The 17,312-nt window shown below is 35.4% G+C and overlaps 1 protein-coding gene across 2 annotated transcripts in view; it reads right to left on the minus strand.

The window, feature by feature from the left end:
- Nucleotides 1-14,818: 14,818 nt before the first annotated feature.
- Nucleotides 14,819-17,312, minus strand: part of LOC113055322 (collagen alpha-1(VI) chain-like) — a 32,700-nt gene continuing 30,206 nt past the window's right edge. For both annotated transcript variants that reach the window (XM_026221553.1, XM_026221552.1), the window contains 4 exons: nt 16,960-17,146; nt 15,957-16,128; nt 15,818-15,847; nt 14,819-15,737 (listed from right to left, as the gene is read on the minus strand). In XM_026221553.1, the coding sequence (XP_026077338.1) occupies nt 15,148-15,737; nt 15,818-15,847; nt 15,957-16,128; nt 16,960-17,146 (979 nt within the window). In that variant the 3' untranslated portion in view covers nt 14,819-15,147. The remainder of the gene's footprint in view (nt 15,738-15,817; nt 15,848-15,956; nt 16,129-16,959; nt 17,147-17,312) is intronic.

Below are 17,312 nucleotides of genomic sequence, written 5' to 3' on the forward strand. Positions count from 1 at the left end.
TTAGAAAATACGGAATTAGCTTCCACTGTTATGCTGATGATACTCAGCTATATATCTCAACGAGACCAGATGAAACTTCCCAATTATCTAAGCTAACAAAGTGTTAAAAATGTAAAAGATATATATTACATTTTGTATTTACAACTTAATTTTCATAATATTTAAGCACATTTTCCCCTTAAACACTGCACCTAATGCACCTGGGAGTTCTTTATTTATTAATTCACATTATTTTTTAGTGTATAAGCACTTTACAATTCAAATATATCACTTTTTATATTACAGTAATGAGAATGGGATGGTTCTGTATTACGGTAATGAAAATTTGTGCTTAATTATCATGGCAATAATGTCCCAATCTTATTGGTCATAAAAATGGGCTTAATTTTCATATGCAAGATAACTTTCTTATTTCTTTTTTTGTTGTTTTAGGGAGAAAATAGGACCTAGACATGCTCTCATCAGGCTTTTGATGGATATCTGGTGAAGAGAAGAGGGTGCGTGGATCATCCACACGTTCACAAAGACAGAAATGAGGGGATCTTATTTAATTTTTTTTTTGTGCTGAATTAATAGCAGGGATTCTCACATGGTCTTCTGTGGAAGTGCGTTAATGAAAAGCAAACTGCAAAAGCATCTTGCAGCACAGTGACCATACTTCATTTTCAAAGAAAACAAGAGTTATGGCATCTTTTTACAGTTTTCTAGAGAATGTGTGGGGAAATTACTTACAGATGTTATCAGTAAAGACATTATACTCTGTGGTCATTTGGAGAGTTTAAATTAAACACATTTTTATTTATTTATGTGTGTGTGTGTGTGTGTGTGTGTGTGTGTGTGTGTGTGTGTGTGTGCGTATATAAATGAAAATATGACCTGAGCATGCTCTCACAAGGCTTCATGAGCTTCGCCAATTTTTTTTTTTTTTTTTTCAGCCACGGTTACAGACACAGTCGTTTCCTTAGTCAATTACACAGCTAAATATAACAAATTATTTCCAATTGAAGGCATGTGACAGAGCGTGCACCAGGCACGACTGACAAGAGTTGACTTACCTTCACCAAATGATATACAGTACATAAGCATTCATATTTCTTTAACATAAGTACATAAACGCCCAGCAAATGCACCCTTAACTGACTCCTGCTGAACTAATCAATATTATAAAAGATGGTATTTAGTGGCGCAGGTGATAAAGCGAGTGTCATATTCCTTTTAACGCAATCAACCCAGAGTCGAATCTGCCTTATGGCAAACTTTTTTTCTCAAACTTTTTTTTTTTTGTGTAAATAGTAAATCGCTAAAAATAGTGCTATATTTATAAGTATAAATATCATCTATCATTCAGAAAATGCGCTATTTTCACTTAGTGTAAATAGACTCTATATCGCGCTCTAATATTCTAAAAGGTTCACAAAGTTTAAAGCAGCACTGTGTATGTATAGATTATTGAATAAAATATATTGAATTGAATAATACTAGTAATAATAATTGAATAATAATATATATATATACACACACATAATTACGCATACAGTATTTTAAGTACATTAAAACTTTGTATTTACAACATAATTTTCATAATAATTAAGCACATTTTCCCATTCCCACACTGCACATAATGCACCTGGGAGTTCTTTATTTATTTAATTCACATTATTTTTTAGTGTATAAGCACTTTACCATTCGAATATATCACTTTTTATATTACAGTAATGAGAATGGGTTGGTTTTGCATTACGGTAATGAAAATTTGTGCTTAATTATCATTGCAATAATGTCCCAATATTATTGGTCATAAAAATGGGCTTAATGTTCATATGCAAGATAACTTTCTTATTTCTTTATTAGAAAATAGGACCTGGACATGCTCTCATCAGGCTTTTGGTGGATATCTGGTGAAGAGGAGAGGGTGCGTGGATCATCCACACATGTTCACAAAGACCAAAATGAGGGAAACTTATTGATTTTTTTCTAAAATGTGCTGAATTAATAGGAGGAATTCTCACATGGTCTTTCTTCTGTGGAAGTGCGTTACTGAAAAGCAAATGGCAAAAGCATCTCAACAAAATGACCATACTTCATTTTCAAAGAAAACAAGTTGTGGCATCTTTTTTGAGTTCTGTTTACAGTTTACAAGAGAGTGCGTGGAAAAATTACTACCAGATGTTATTAATAAAGACATTAACATCAGTCATTGTGAGAAAGGCCTTTAGTTGCTTAGAAGTTACCCTGGGGTCAAAGGCACGGGAAGTTTGTGTGCTGAGGGTGCTGCAGCTGTTTTTCTGTGGTCAACTGTTTAATTGTTGGAAATCTAAAAAAATCGGAGTGTCTATTCACACTAAGTGCAACAAGGTCAGTCTTGTTGGCAGAGACACCAGCTTCACCCACCAATGTGTGACTGGGCTAGTCAATGTTACAAAAGACGGTCATTCACTGGCATAAGTGATAAAGCGAATGTCATATTCCTTTTGACACGATCGACCCAGATTTGAATCTGCCTCATGGCAAACTTTTTTTCTCCCTTTTTAAAATTTCAATTCACATCAGAAAAATGTTTCTTTTTAATAAAAATTAAGGAAACAGTAAAAAATTTGAAAATAATGTATCGGGTAGGGTATACATATAGGGCTTTTGTCTGAATTAGGTCGCATCCTTTTGATAATTTCAATTAAATCAATATATTTATTTGAAATAAATCGGTAAGTTATTATTGCATACTGTTTTATGATGTATTACAATGCTGAGGTGCAGATAGTTGCCACTATTTGCAATAAATGATTAGCAGAATATCCTGCTATTTTTTTAACATAGTATAAATAGAATCTAGCTGTAAATAGAATATCACTAAAATATTGCAATTTTTAAGTGTAAATATCATCTATCACAAAGAAAATATGCTATTTTCACTTAGTGTAAATAGGCTCTATCACAGTATAAAATTCTAAAAGGTTCACAAACTTTAAAGCATCGCCATATATATATATATATATATATATATATTACATTTTGTATTTACAACTTCATTTTCATAATAATTAAGCACATTTTCCCCTTAAACACTGCACCTAATGCACCTGGGAGTTCTTTATTTATTAATTCACATTATTTTTAGTGTATAAGCACTTTACCATTCGGATATATCACTTTTTATATTACAGTAATGAGAATGGGATGGTTTTGCATTACGGTAATGAAAATTTGTGCTTAATTATCATGGCAATAATGTCCCAATCTTATTGGTCATAAAAATGGGCTTAATTTTCATATGCAAGATAACTTTCTTATTTCTTTTTTTGTTGTTTTAGGGAGAAAATAGGACCTAGACATGCTCTCATCAGGCTTTTGATGGATATCTGGTGAAGAGAAGAGGGTGCGTGGATCATCCACACGTTCACAAAGACAGAAATGAGGGGATCTTATTTAATTTTTTTTTTTGTGCTGAATTAATAGCAGGGATTCTCACATGGTCTTCTGTGGAAGTGCGTTAATGAAAAGCAAACTGCAAAAGCATCTTGCAGCACAGTGACCATACTTCATTTTCAAAGAAAACAAGAGTTATGGCATCTTTTTACAGTTTTCTAGAGAATGTGTGGGGAAATTACTACCAGATGTTATCAGTAAAGACATTATACTCTGTGGTCATTTGGAGAGTTTAAACTAAACACATTTTTATTTATGTGTGTGTGTGTGTGTGTGTGTGTGTGCATATATAAATGAAAATATGACCTGAGCATGCTCTCACAAGGCTTCATGAGCTTCACCAAGTTTTTTTTTTTTTTTTTTTCAGCCACGGTTACAGACACATTCGTTTCCTTAGTCAATTACACAGCTAAATATAACAAATTATTTCCAATTGTAGGCATGTGACAGAGCGTGCACCAGGCACGACTGACAAGAGTTGACTTACCTTCACCAAATGATATACAGTACATAAGCATTCATATTTCTTTAACATAAGTACATAAACGCCCAGCAAATGCACCCTTAACTGACTCCTGCTGAACTCTATGCTAGCATTGAAGCACACAAGACAAGGGTAAAATCACACAATCATATGGCAGCACATGAGCAGAGGAAATGTCGGATCATCTCATCATGCCACCTGTATGCCATTCGTCCTGTACTGCCAGGTGTGGAGAAACAGGTAGGCTGAATGTTGGAGAGAAAGAAAGGCAAACAAAAGAGTGAGAGAGAAAATAGAAAGAAAAGATAACTTTCACATCCATTCCAAAGTTCCATAGAATTTCTTATCGCTTGCACAAATATCCCAAATGAACCCAGGTTACATAAGATTTAAACATAAGCCCTTTAAATTTCAAATGCAGGAGGAAGAGAGTGGGAAGACATAAATAGATACTGTACAGGAAATTTGATTGGTACTTGCTCATGCAATATTCAACACCATGATGCTAGAGTCCCAGCTAACAGAAAACATTATCAGAACAGTGAAAAATGTTCTGGCAAGGTTATCTCAAAGTTATGAACAAACGTTCTTGCAGTAATGTTAATAGAATGTTTATTGAAAGTCATCTGGTTTTTCATATTCACAAAATATACACAAAAACGTTATGCATACTTTATTCATTGAAAGTTAAGCTAACATTCGTTTTTTTTTTTTTTTTTTTTTGGATCTGTATACTTGATTTAGAATGTTTACAGAAAATTTAAAAGGTTGGTTGAATAACTTTTGCAAACTGATAAAACACAATGTAACATTAATGTTTGCATAAGAAACAATAACATTTAGAGCGTTCAGAGAACATTCAGAAGCTAATGCGATCATTGGTCAAATGTTCTTAGAACATATTTTTATTTACTTGGGCAATGCTATGCAGTTGTTAGGGTGTTTCAGTGGTTACTAGGGTGTCAAAGAAGTTTCTAATCACTAACCCAAAGTTTGACTACAGTTAAGTGAGTGGAATTCACTGTGGTAAATTGCAGTGTGTATAGCATGTACTGTAGCATTTTTGGCCAAGTTTGATGGGAGTGTGATAAATTAACTACAGCTTTTCGCCTTCTTATCAGTCACAGTGTAATTGATATTGTAAATTGATATTGTAATTGATGTTGTAAATTGATATTTCTAGGTGGTAAAAAAAAAAAAAAACCTTAGCCTATACACTGGCTACAGCTAGGCCTACTGTATGTAAAATAGTGAAGCGTATATTGTGATGGTTGCTGTGGTGGAAAAGGTGTTTTTCCCATAATGTCAAATGTAGCACTGTTAAAGATCATTAATGGATTCTTTGGAATTTTCTTTTTTGTGTGGAATAAAACAGAGCCAATAAAATCAATTCAAATGGAGCTGTTTTATTAGGCATTTGAGCAAAATAAACGTGAAACTAATGCCAAATTGTGAAGGATGATTTGACATTGATTATAACTTGATAGGACTATTATGTGTTAACAGATCTGAGGTTCAGATCAGTAAAAAACATTAAAACACTTGATTGTGTACACACACGCTTAAAACACATACACATATTTCCAAGGTCACACTCATAAACTTGCGGATATTCATGCCCTTTCTCTCTGACCTTGAGCTCTGCATCTCCCTGTTTTATCTGCATAATACATACCTCCAAAATCCATCTCAAATTTGGGACTTTGGCATCCTAATTTTCATATCCTATTATTGAAGAAGCACAAGCTACTCTTGCACAGTGTTTATGATGAATAGTATGCAAACTGGGATGCAGGACCTCCAGTCTGATACACGTTCAATTTTGTGCATTAGATTTGCCAAAAATGTAAAATGTTCAGAACTGGTGCTAGACTGATAAACGTAGCCCTGTGAAACAGCTTTGACTCGCTCATCTAATAACATTCTGACAAAAAAAATAAAAATAAAAATCAGATGTCAAGCACCTGTGTGAAAAGAAATGAGGCAGCACTGTGGAGTTAGCAGGAACACTATTTCAGCTGAATTTCTGCAGAATAAGGAGGCAGTCCTTGTGAAACTGCCATGGGTTTGTATTTTCCCTTGTTTCTTGGCAACTTTCGCATATTTCCTTGAAAAGAAGAGAAAGGGATAGAGGGGGAAAAGGGGGATGGAAGGGGTCTAAATGAAGGGGGACCGAGTTTGTTCTGTTTCAGAGACACTGGAATGTTAATACTGCAAGAATGATCCACATCCCTCTAGTTACAAGCTCAAAATCTATTACTCCACTATATCAAGACCCTGCCGAACAACTCTGTTACAGAATAACCTATACATGACCAGATTATAACAAAAATCTAAATCTTAAGTCATAAATATGACTCATGTCATAATTATATTTTATCAAAGCATGATTTAAATTTGTGTGTGTGTGTGTGTGTGTGTGTGTGTGTGCGCGTGGCAGAAATACTGTAGCTTCCATACAACTCCATATTAATTAAATTAATTAAACTGAACATTGGACTCCTGTCTGTAATTCTGAAGAACTCACAAAAACTCTTTCTTATGAAATTAGATTTTCCTGCTTGTGTGCAACTTAAAAAAATTAAAGGTTAAATTAGGGCAAATAAAAAAAATGTGTGTGTGTGCCATATGTCCTCTCATCACAGAATCGGTTCCCTATCTTTGAATCCAGAGCACCATTGAAATCTTGGAATTAGCAGCAGAACCAATTTCCTTTCATAGTAAACCACAGGTTTAGAAAAATGGAAGCACAATTTAAAAAAAAAGAATATTGGCAATTTAGTGCACTCACGCTTACTATGCAGACCTGTTTTTAATAAAACCAAGGCAGCGGCCCAATCATAGTTTATGACATTTAGCTTAAGATAACATTTAGTCTGCTTTTCAAAGCCAGATATGTGATATTGCTATTGGCATCTGGTGCTATTCACTATTGTTCCAAGTTTTATAGTCAGCATAAACTGTTACATTATACTCCCTTGTTCCCCTAACCAATGATTCGTGCTGGACAGACCTTCAGAACAGTGAATCCCTTTGAGAGCATGAGCTTCCCACATATTCACAGAATATTCCTTTTTTAAGTGTACAGTGTGTTGACAGTTCCACTGAGTCATCTACTTCTGCACTGTAAATACAGCGTGGTCGTGCTCACATCCGTGTCGTGTTGAACAGAGGAGGGATGAATTTGTAAACCGTCATTTGATAAGTCATCTGCTCAGATATAATGACTGCTGACTGTATCTAAAGTGCAAAGAGTTGTGCAAATTTCAGATTTAAGATGGCCAACCGACAAACCGTTGTCCAGCTGTGTGTCATCCAGAGCTCATTGATGCCACAAACTGCACACCATTGCCAAAAATGCATGAAATGGGCCCAAGATCATCAAGACTGGACCATGGATGATTGGAAGAAAGTAGAATCAAGAGTCCAAGTGCATCACATTGATGGCCAAGTGTGGATATGCTGATTACTAACAGAGGCTGTAGCACCTGGATGCAGTGTTGGGCGAACACAGGCAGGTAAAGTGGTTGGCGAAGTTTTCGTGGGACACTTATCCAAATAGCACAATTCCTGACAGCTGTCAGGTATCTGAACATCATTGCAGACCAAGTGCAACTGTCTTCCCTGCCGGTGACAGCCATTACCAAAAGGATAATTCTGGTGCTAAACATGATTATTTAAAAAATAAATTAAAATAATGCAGACTGATGGCTTCAACAAACTCTCACAGCAATTCATGTTGCTCACTCACCATGTTTTCAAGTGCACTTCTTTGAACCAAACTTAAACAAAACATGCATTTCAATTTCCTCCAATATATTGACCTAATCCAGTCACTCTTTGTAATAGCTCACCTCATAATTTTTTTTTCTTTTTTTCTGCACGCGACTTGCATCCTTTAACTGAGTTATTTGACCACATGCCTCCAGATGTTGGCCATCGGTTTCCAAAGCCAGCTGGGAGACATTATCTGGGCACATTATACCAAACCTCCCCGTCTCCCCACCAAAACCTTTCCCAAACCTCCGTCTGTGCAGCTTTTCTGTGGGATTTCCTGAGAATTTGGCAAAATGGGTTTGGCATGTATTTTCTAGTGTAGTATATTGAACTAGTGTTTTACTACAGTATATCAGAATATTGTAACATGCTATACAGCATTAAACTTCATGTCATGGGAAGCTCCTGAAGAAACCCATGTTGCACTACTTAGATGAATCAGACTGGAAGATCAAATCTGGCAAGATAAGGAACTAAATATGTTGAAATCAGTCAAAAGTTTATTTTAAGGCTGAATGTCTGAAGGTTTGTTGACAATGAAAAGCAGATCTGGAACACTTAAATATTAAGGCTCCTGCCGAGTTAAGAAAGAGTTGTAATATCAAAGCCTGAAATTGCCCAATGAGTAGGGGCAAAAAAAGTTGAATTTGAATAAGGTTTGGATGTTTAAGCAGCTGCATCTTTTTTCAGAGTAAGGGTCCAGCTGGAAGAGCTTGTTCCTGGGAAGCTTGTTCTTAGGAAACCATGGGGAACATTATTTTAAAAATGAGAAGAAATGAGACGAGACGCTGCCATTCAAAACATTTTTTTGTTTTTATATACATTTAATTTTAAAATGTTATGCAAAGCTGATTATTCAGGGTGTCATTATTCCAGTCCATGTCACATGATCTTTAAGAAGTTATTCTAATATAATAATTTGCAGATCAGAAATGTTTCTTCTTATTATTATTAATACGAAGAAAAAAAGTTCTGCTGGTTGATATTTTTGTCAGGATGCTTTGATGAATACAGTAATTTCAAAATGTTCAAAGGAACAGCTTTCATTTGAAAGAGAAAACTATTTGAACATTCTAAATGTCAATTTAGATCAATGTGATGTGTCATTGCTCAATAAAAGGTTTTAATTTAAAATAAAAATGTTTAGTCTCTCTTTTATTGGAAAACAAAGCCAAAAATAATGATGATTTCACCACAACACAATTTTCGTCCAATCAGATGATCTTGAAGTTAGAAAGCAAATTGCCATCATGATCAAGCCCTCAATAGATGAGGGCAAGAATACACCTTTGCTACTGATTCGCTGACTGGAAATAACCTTTAACAACCACTTGAAAAGAATGGGATGACTCTACCTGCACATCATGTGGAGCGCAGGGTCTTGACATGGTGTTACTGAGAGATAAGTGAGGAAACTGTTGAGATCTGATAAAAATATATGGTAATAAGTACTGGTTAAATGTAAAGAATGCAGACGGATACAAAAGTACAGACTCATTAACCATATAACAGATGCTAATGATGTGCTAAAGGTAGGCTAGATGGACGGACAGTGTGCCAGGCATTAAACTATGTTTGCCAATGGAAACGTTAAGTGTTTTGTTTACTTGAAAGGAATCCAGTGAGACTATTAATTTAATGCACCACAGTTGTTCTTCTAGGCAATGTCGTTTCTAGAGAAAATTAACATTAATGAGAAATTGTACAATGGTAAAACGAATCCATATGTGATATGTTTACAGCTAAAATGACTCACATTACAGCTTCCTCTCATGCTTTGTCACCTCGGGGTATTAAATAAACTGAACCAGGAGTTTACTTCATTCACTGATCTGATTCACCTGGCTCTTAAAAGAGAAGAGAAATGAAGAAGAAGAAGAAAATCAAGTACATCAGCATATTAGAATGTTTTCTGATGGGTCATGTGACACTGAAGACTGGAGTAATGATGCTGAAAATTCAGCTTTGTATAACAGGAATAAATTATATTTTTAAATATAATAAAATAATATTTATTTTCAATTATACTACCATTTAAAAATGTTACTACCTTTACTGTACTTTTCATAGAACAAATGCAGACTACAATATAAATAGACTTCTTTCAAATACATGGGATCTTTTTTTTTTTTTTTACCAACCTCTAATTTACAGTCTGAATGTAGTATGTAAATATTTCAAATCCTACATATTTTTTTCTTCCTACCAAAACAGACACCTGTGTTCTAAGTCATAAGGTTGGCAAGTGCATTTGTATGTTGTTTCATGTCTCTTCTCTAACTATTTTACAGATGATATCAGTGCTTTGGGATAAGGAAAGCTTATGTTGCATTGAAAAACTACAGGCAGATCTCTAATGACATATTGCATGCTGTCGGGTGGGTGTTGTTGTTAGCTGGGTTTTCTCCATTTGGACACTTGGCATTATGCCTATACAGTGCATTGTCGTTATGTACAAATGTATAGGCAACCCCATTCACTTCTCAACAAGTAAAGAAGCAGTGCTTGTCCTTTCTAAGATGTAGCCTATTCCTTACAGGGTGTCATTATTCCAACACTAATATCCAAAGGCAAGGGTTTTCAACCGGGGATCTACAGTGCAGGAAGTGCAGGGTCCACCAAGTAATGTTTGATCACTAACATATTTTTGTTCAAAAATTAAAACACGGTTAAAAAAACCATCATAAAGTCAATTTTAAATATAAGCACCCTGAAATTATAGCAAGAGCACTGTGATGGTTGGAATTTTTAAATGTTCTTTTTACAGTGTGTTTTTGCAGGTAAATTATTTAGCCAATCACAGGCATGTTTGTTGATCCCTTGAACATGATGGCCAATCAGACTTACAACGGTGAGTCTGTTCAGTGCCATGTACATGATCTCTCTCGCATTAACAAAGAACAACACAATAGGTAAGGGATGCATTATACAGTATAGACAACATTATTGATTTTAATATAACATTGTGAGATCGCGAAATGAAATGGGTGACTTTTTTTTTGTAGTGATTGCAAAGTGTGCGGTTTTTCGCACTTTCGAGGCTATGCATAGCTATAATCCGTTGAAAAAATGTCTTGTTTTTCATGCTGGACGACGGCCCACATGCTGCAAAGTTTTGGATGTGACATTTAACTGCGTGATTCATTCTAGAACTGGACAAAAATGGCATGTCAAAATAGATTCACGCAAAATAGATACACGCAATGTAAATACAGACAGATTACTAGGAGTGGTCTATTTTCGTATCTACTGTATATATATTTTAAACTCTAATCCATTTAGGCCTATTTGTAAAAGTAATGCCTTGTAAATAATCTTAAATGTCTCACTGTACATTGCTATTCTTGTTATGGTGAATCTTTTAAATGTTTAAATGTTCCGAGCCAGGATGGCCGGCAGCCATATCACCCTGGAGCCCAAGACCGGTTTCCCACTGAAGCTAAGCAGGGCTGATGGGAGACCTCTGAGAAAACTAGGTTGCTGCTGGAAGAGGTGCTAGTGAGGCCAGAAGGGGGTGCTCACCCTGTGGTCTGTGTGGGTCCTAGCGCCCCAGTGTAGTGATGGGGACACTATACTGTCAACAAGCACCGTCCTTCGGATGAGACGTTAAACCGAGGTCCTGACTCTCTGTGGTCATTAAAAATCCCAGGATGTCTTTCGAAAAGAGTAGAGGTGTGACCTCGGCATCCTGGCTCAATTCGCCCATTGTCCTCTGACCATCATGGCCTCCTAACAATCCACATATCTACTGATTGGCTTCATCACTCCGTCTCCTCTCCACCAGTAAGCTGGTGTGTGGTGGGCATTCTGGCGCAATATGGCTGCCGTTGCATCATCCAGGTGGATGCTGCACACTGGTGGTGGATGAGGAGATATCCCCTGACTATGTAAGCGTTTTGAGTGTCTAGAAAAGCGCTATATAAATGTAAGGAATTATCTTGTTATGAATACTGCTTTCACATTACATTTGCACTTTATTAGAAAACCCTCACTAATTTCAGATGGCCTACTCAGTGATTCGATTCTTAATTGTCCATCTCACAGTAACATAATAAAAAATATGTTTTAGTAACTTGAAGCAAATGTTCAAGTAAAAATTTGTTTGTCCATCTGACAGTAAAAATAATGTGATTTTTTTTTTTATCTTGAAGCTGAAGCTCAAATGGCTAGTCAAATTCAAATGTATGACTCTACATATCCATTAAAATAATTTACAACTTTAAACAACTAATGAATTTGGATTTTTATTTGAACCTATTTATAGTGAAGCAGTAATGCATGTGCAACAAGAATATCAATTATTCTTAATCATAATATGTTTAGTTTATGTTAATATCAAAGACTATATTACATTTTAATTTCAATTTTATTTATATAGAACATTTTAAAACAACCACGGTTAACCAAAGAAAACACATTCGAAAAGTCACAATCTTCAAACTCATCTTTATATGAAAGCTAAGGAACACAGGTGATTATTAAGCAATGACTTAAAGGTTACAACACTCTGATACATTCTTATGTGAAAAGGTAAACTATTCCATAGAAGCAACCACTGAAAAAGCTTGCTCAGCTTTATTTTGGATCTCGGGAAGACCGAGGAGCATAAGATTGGATTATCTCAGTGCTTTGACACAAGTGTGAAAAGCTTTTCAAGAACAGAAAAACTTCTGTCAAATACAATTGAAACCATTTGAGGGCTATGCCCCCTTAATGCTGACACACTGTTTGAGTCTGGATAAAAGAATCCAATGGTTGACCGTATCAAAGGCTGCAGTCAAATCCAAAAGCGCTAAGACAGCAGAGTTACCAGAGTCAACAGCTAGAAGAAGATCATCAGGGCTTAAAACCAGACTGGAATTTTTCATAAATACTAAATACATCTACATTTATGACAAAGGTGTTCCACAGGGCTCTATTTTAGCACCAGTTTTATTTTCTATTTATATTAATGACCTTGATCGTGGGATAACCTCAGCTAGAATTCATTTATAAGCTGATGACACAATTATTTACACAGTAGCACATTCGGTGAATCAAGCCATAGAACTTTTGCAAGAATCTTTGTCACTGCAACACTTCAGTCATTGTCCAACTTAAAGTTGGTTTCAAATTCAAAGAAAACAAAATAAACGCACAAAACTGATTATTTCAGCTTTACAAGGAGAATCTACTGAAAGAGTAAGTTCTTATAAATGCTTGGGCATATGGTTGGATGACATATTTAGATTTTATGTACGTATATAAAAAAAAAAGCTTAGGCTAAAATTGGGTTTTCTTTTTCGCTTAAAGAAATGTTTTCCTTTTGAAGGGGAGAGCCAGAACTATACAAAGTTGTTTCCTGTCAGTGTTAGATTATGGTGATGTGATGTATATGCATTAATGTTTATCTTCAATTAAAAAGTTGGACTACTGTATGTATAACATGCTGCTTCACGTTTTGTGATGAGTGCTTCTTCATGCACTCATTGTTGTATAAATTGATGTAATGCTCCTCTTTGTTTTTTTCAAAGAAGCAAAGTGCACATGCTGTTGTTTATCACTAAGGCACTGTTAGGTTAGGTAAATCACCAATTTATATCTGCAGTCTTTTATCATGTAATTACAACACAAAATAATCTGCTAAATTATTTTAAATGTTCCAAGAGTATATTCAAAGCTTGGAAATACCGCTTTCATTTTTTTTTTTTTTTTTTTTTTTTTTTTTGGTGCATGGTGTTATAATGCTGGAAACACTCCCCTCTTTAAAATAAATAATAATAATATATATATATATATATATATATATATATATATATATATATATATATATATATATATTTAATGGTCTACTCTAAAGGAAACATGTATTTGCTAATAGTTAATGATTGTTGATGTTTTTTTTATTTTGTCACATATTTGTAATCTTTTGAATGTAGGGTATAATTTTGTTTATGTGTTTGTATTTTTTTTTTATTGTGAAACTTGTTGTACTGCCATTTTGGCCAGGACTCCCTGGAAGAAGTGATTTGCATCTCAATGGGACTATCCTGGTTAAATATATAAATAAAAATCAAAAAATGATTGAAGATGATTATAGGAAGCTCTCTCTAAGACCAAATTGAAGGGTCCAGATTAATCTTTTTTTTTTTTCAATGGCTGCACAATAGCATGTTTAAAAACAGCTGGTACACTCCTCGAACTGTGAGATCTATTAACCAAAGATACAATGCTTGACCCAACAAAGTTAAAAACATCTTTAACTAAGCATGCAGGGATACTGTCAAAACGGCAGTTCGTAGGACGTATCTGTTTAAATATGTCAGTTTAAATATATCTTCCTCTCTGTACTTAAAAATGTATCCTTACTTACGCATTAAGGGAAAAAAATTGCTATAACTACAAAAATTAGTTAAACCTGGTTGAACCATATAATTTCAATAGATCACATTTGTGTTCCTTGATAGCATTCATTGGCTTAAGTCATATTTTCAAATCTAAAGTAGCCATAAATTGATGGAAGACAGTAAGTACTTGAAAATTTGTTACATATGCAAGGAGAAAGATTACTGAGAAAAGCATTTCAGGATATTCAAGTAAACTGACAGTAATCATCCACAGTGTCTTTTGGTGGATTGTGGAATTTGAGCATGCAGATGTTTTTCAAGACAGACACATGACAGAGGCCTTAGTGGTGGGTTGTAGCATCCTTTATTTGAAATACCTTTACAATAGCCTTGAGACTGGTCTCAAATACATTTTGGACACAAGAAACCTTTTGGTAAACTCTTGAAGAAAATTTTTGAAGAAACCTGCAATTGAATAACTGAAGGAGCTAATGTAGTGTTGATATCGGTAGCACCAAATACATATTCAAGTGAATCCACAGACTAATGCAGATAAAGAACTTTTGGTCAAAAACAAATGCCAATTCCTTTTTTATTTCCAAGTATTTTACAGTATATATGCATGTATGTATATATATATATATATATATATATATATATATATATACATACATATACATGCTGTCATAGATAGATAGATAGCTAGATAGATAGATATAATGCATTTTAAGTCTTCATAGATATAAAAGTTTAAGTTTGCATCATTATAGATGATTTCAGCTCCTGACTAGTGAAAAGAAAAATAAAATTCATGCCCTCAACAATGGATAATGCTCATTTCTGGCGGTCACAGACAGCAAACTAAATACAGTCATATAGCCAAAGCACTAGAACCAACTACAACAATTGACGTAAATGGTGAAATGACTTGAATAATCCCTTTACTTTGCAAAGTGACATAAATTTTTTTTATTTTTTTTTAAGAATTCTGACTCAATCATTTGCGGTCTTTTATGAAATCAAACAGAGACTTTGAAAAACCTTTTAAGTTCAGTTATGTCATTCACACTATGCTGTACTATACTGCCACCCACTCCCTTTATTCCTGAACGCCTTTCCACTACCGAATCACCCCCTCTAATCCAGGGAAATCTTGCGGGATACAGATTGGTAAAACACCCCAGTAAGCAATGAGTGGTAGTCGGCTCTTTTGAAAAGGTGTTTGTGGACATACGTGTAGTTATAGGGAAGGCCTTGGCTCACCAAGGTGAGCAGGTTTATCTCATGTAGATGGTTGTGAATGGCCAACACATACAGCTCAATGCCAGCAGTGGTCACCTGCCTCACAACATTTTTAATCTGGTTGTTGTCTACGCCTTGGGAACGACCATCCGAAAACAACAGCAGCTTCTTCTTCCTAATTCCACCACCTTTGAAGCGCTCAATTGCGAAGGTTAAAGCATTTGTTACCCGAGTACCTGCACCCTGGTACTTGGCTTCTGCGATTTGAGCAATCACCTCATTGTAATCTGAGCTAAATTCGGCCTCCATGTTGGTATTGCTGCTGTACTGGCCAACACCAACATGGACCAGGTATCTTCCTTCTGCTTTCAAAAAGCGCTCAGCCAGCATTTTTGTGAAGTCCTTGGTCATCTCAAAGTTCTCTTTGCCCACGCTGGCTGAGCTGTCCATCATGATGAGGATATCAGTGTCGCCATTAAATGAAACTGGACAAGAGGAAGAAGGTGTAACCATTATCATCTCATGCTCAAAACACTGACAAATGTGGTTCGTGTTCAATACTTACTTGGACAAGTATAGCTGGGACACTTCGTGTCTGTGAAAAAAAGAACAACATTGTAAATATCTCTCAAAATCAAATCCAGAACCCTCAAAGCTCCCTAGCTGTGCAGTAGATACAGCAGTAAATACAGTACTTAACCTACCTTCACAGATTTTCTTAGTCATATTTTGCAGGAAACTGTCCTCCAAAAGAACACCATAGTTGTCTAAGATAAAGGAGAAGCTATTTGTGCGATCAGATTCACATGCAACCTGATTAATCTGCTCTCTATTGGGCCTCCTTTCTGCATAATCCATCACTCCAATGCCTCCAACCTGCCAGAAACCAGAACAGAGACAAAAGTTTTAATCTACCAGTACATCATTTAGGTTGTGAATTTAATGTAACCTCATGTCCTGGGACTCTACTTGCATGCCAATAACATCAAATGTCATTGGATCACAAGTTTTCCCTAACCATGTTTGATTCATATCATTGAATAATCAATTTTACTTCTGTGGAAGCCATTTCTGTACACCTCCTTGAAAACCACACAATTGCATAAGTTGATTGGCACAAAGTTCAATGTAGGCTCATTGGAAAAATTTGCCACTTCCGCAAAATGATATTATGTTGCTTCTTGCACATTTTGCTACACTTTTAACCATAAATATCCAGTGAGAGGCACTCAAAGCATGCTCAGTTTAATCCAAAACAGAAGTTCGTGATATAGGCAATGTTTTACTATGTTGGTTATTGTACATATCACGGCAGTTCCGAAATGAAATGTCCAGTGAGCAGAACCCTACAATGAACCTACTCAATGCTTTTTAACAAAAGCAGATGTGAAATAAAAATCTACAAGTTTTATATATCAGGATGGCCATAAATATGAAGCTGGTTATGTGATGCAATTGTCAAAATGTAGAAGTATATAAAAGTATTTTGAGGTCATTGTGCAAGTAACTGTGCTAAAATAAATCCTGATTAATTGATAATCAGCATAATTAACAGGAATAAAAGTTGTTGGTGCGTTACTGCATCTTGTGTTTATTTCAGCGGGGTATTGGAAAATGCAATTGTACGCTTTGTACAGGTGTGTTTTGAGAGTGTTGAGGCACGCTTTTTATTTTTTATTTTTTTCAAAAAATGTTGTCCAAGTTTACCTTCAGTCCCTTTCCACACAGCACGTCCAGGGGCACTCTATCCCTTTCGGTGTTGGAGCGTCCATCAGTAAGGACAATGACCACAGTCCTGTCCGTCGCAACCCTTCTAATCAACCTGTTTAGCATGACACTCAAAGCTTCTCCAGTGTATGTGGCTTCAGCCAGCCAGCGGAAGTTTTTCACAGCTCTAAAGTGAACGACAAGATATTTTTCCTTTAATTCTTTAGATACAATGCCAGATTTGTGCACAAAATGCAAGCTTGTAGGATGAGAAAAACAAACTGTTAAAAACTACAGAAGCATTTCTTAAAGTTGTTTTTGACATATTGTGTGCAGACTGTGGCTCTTAACAA

Source organism: Carassius auratus, chromosome 36 (assembly GCF_003368295.1).
Source record: "Carassius auratus strain Wakin chromosome 36, ASM336829v1, whole genome shotgun sequence".
NCBI lineage: Eukaryota > Metazoa > Chordata > Actinopteri > Cypriniformes > Cyprinidae > Carassius > Carassius auratus.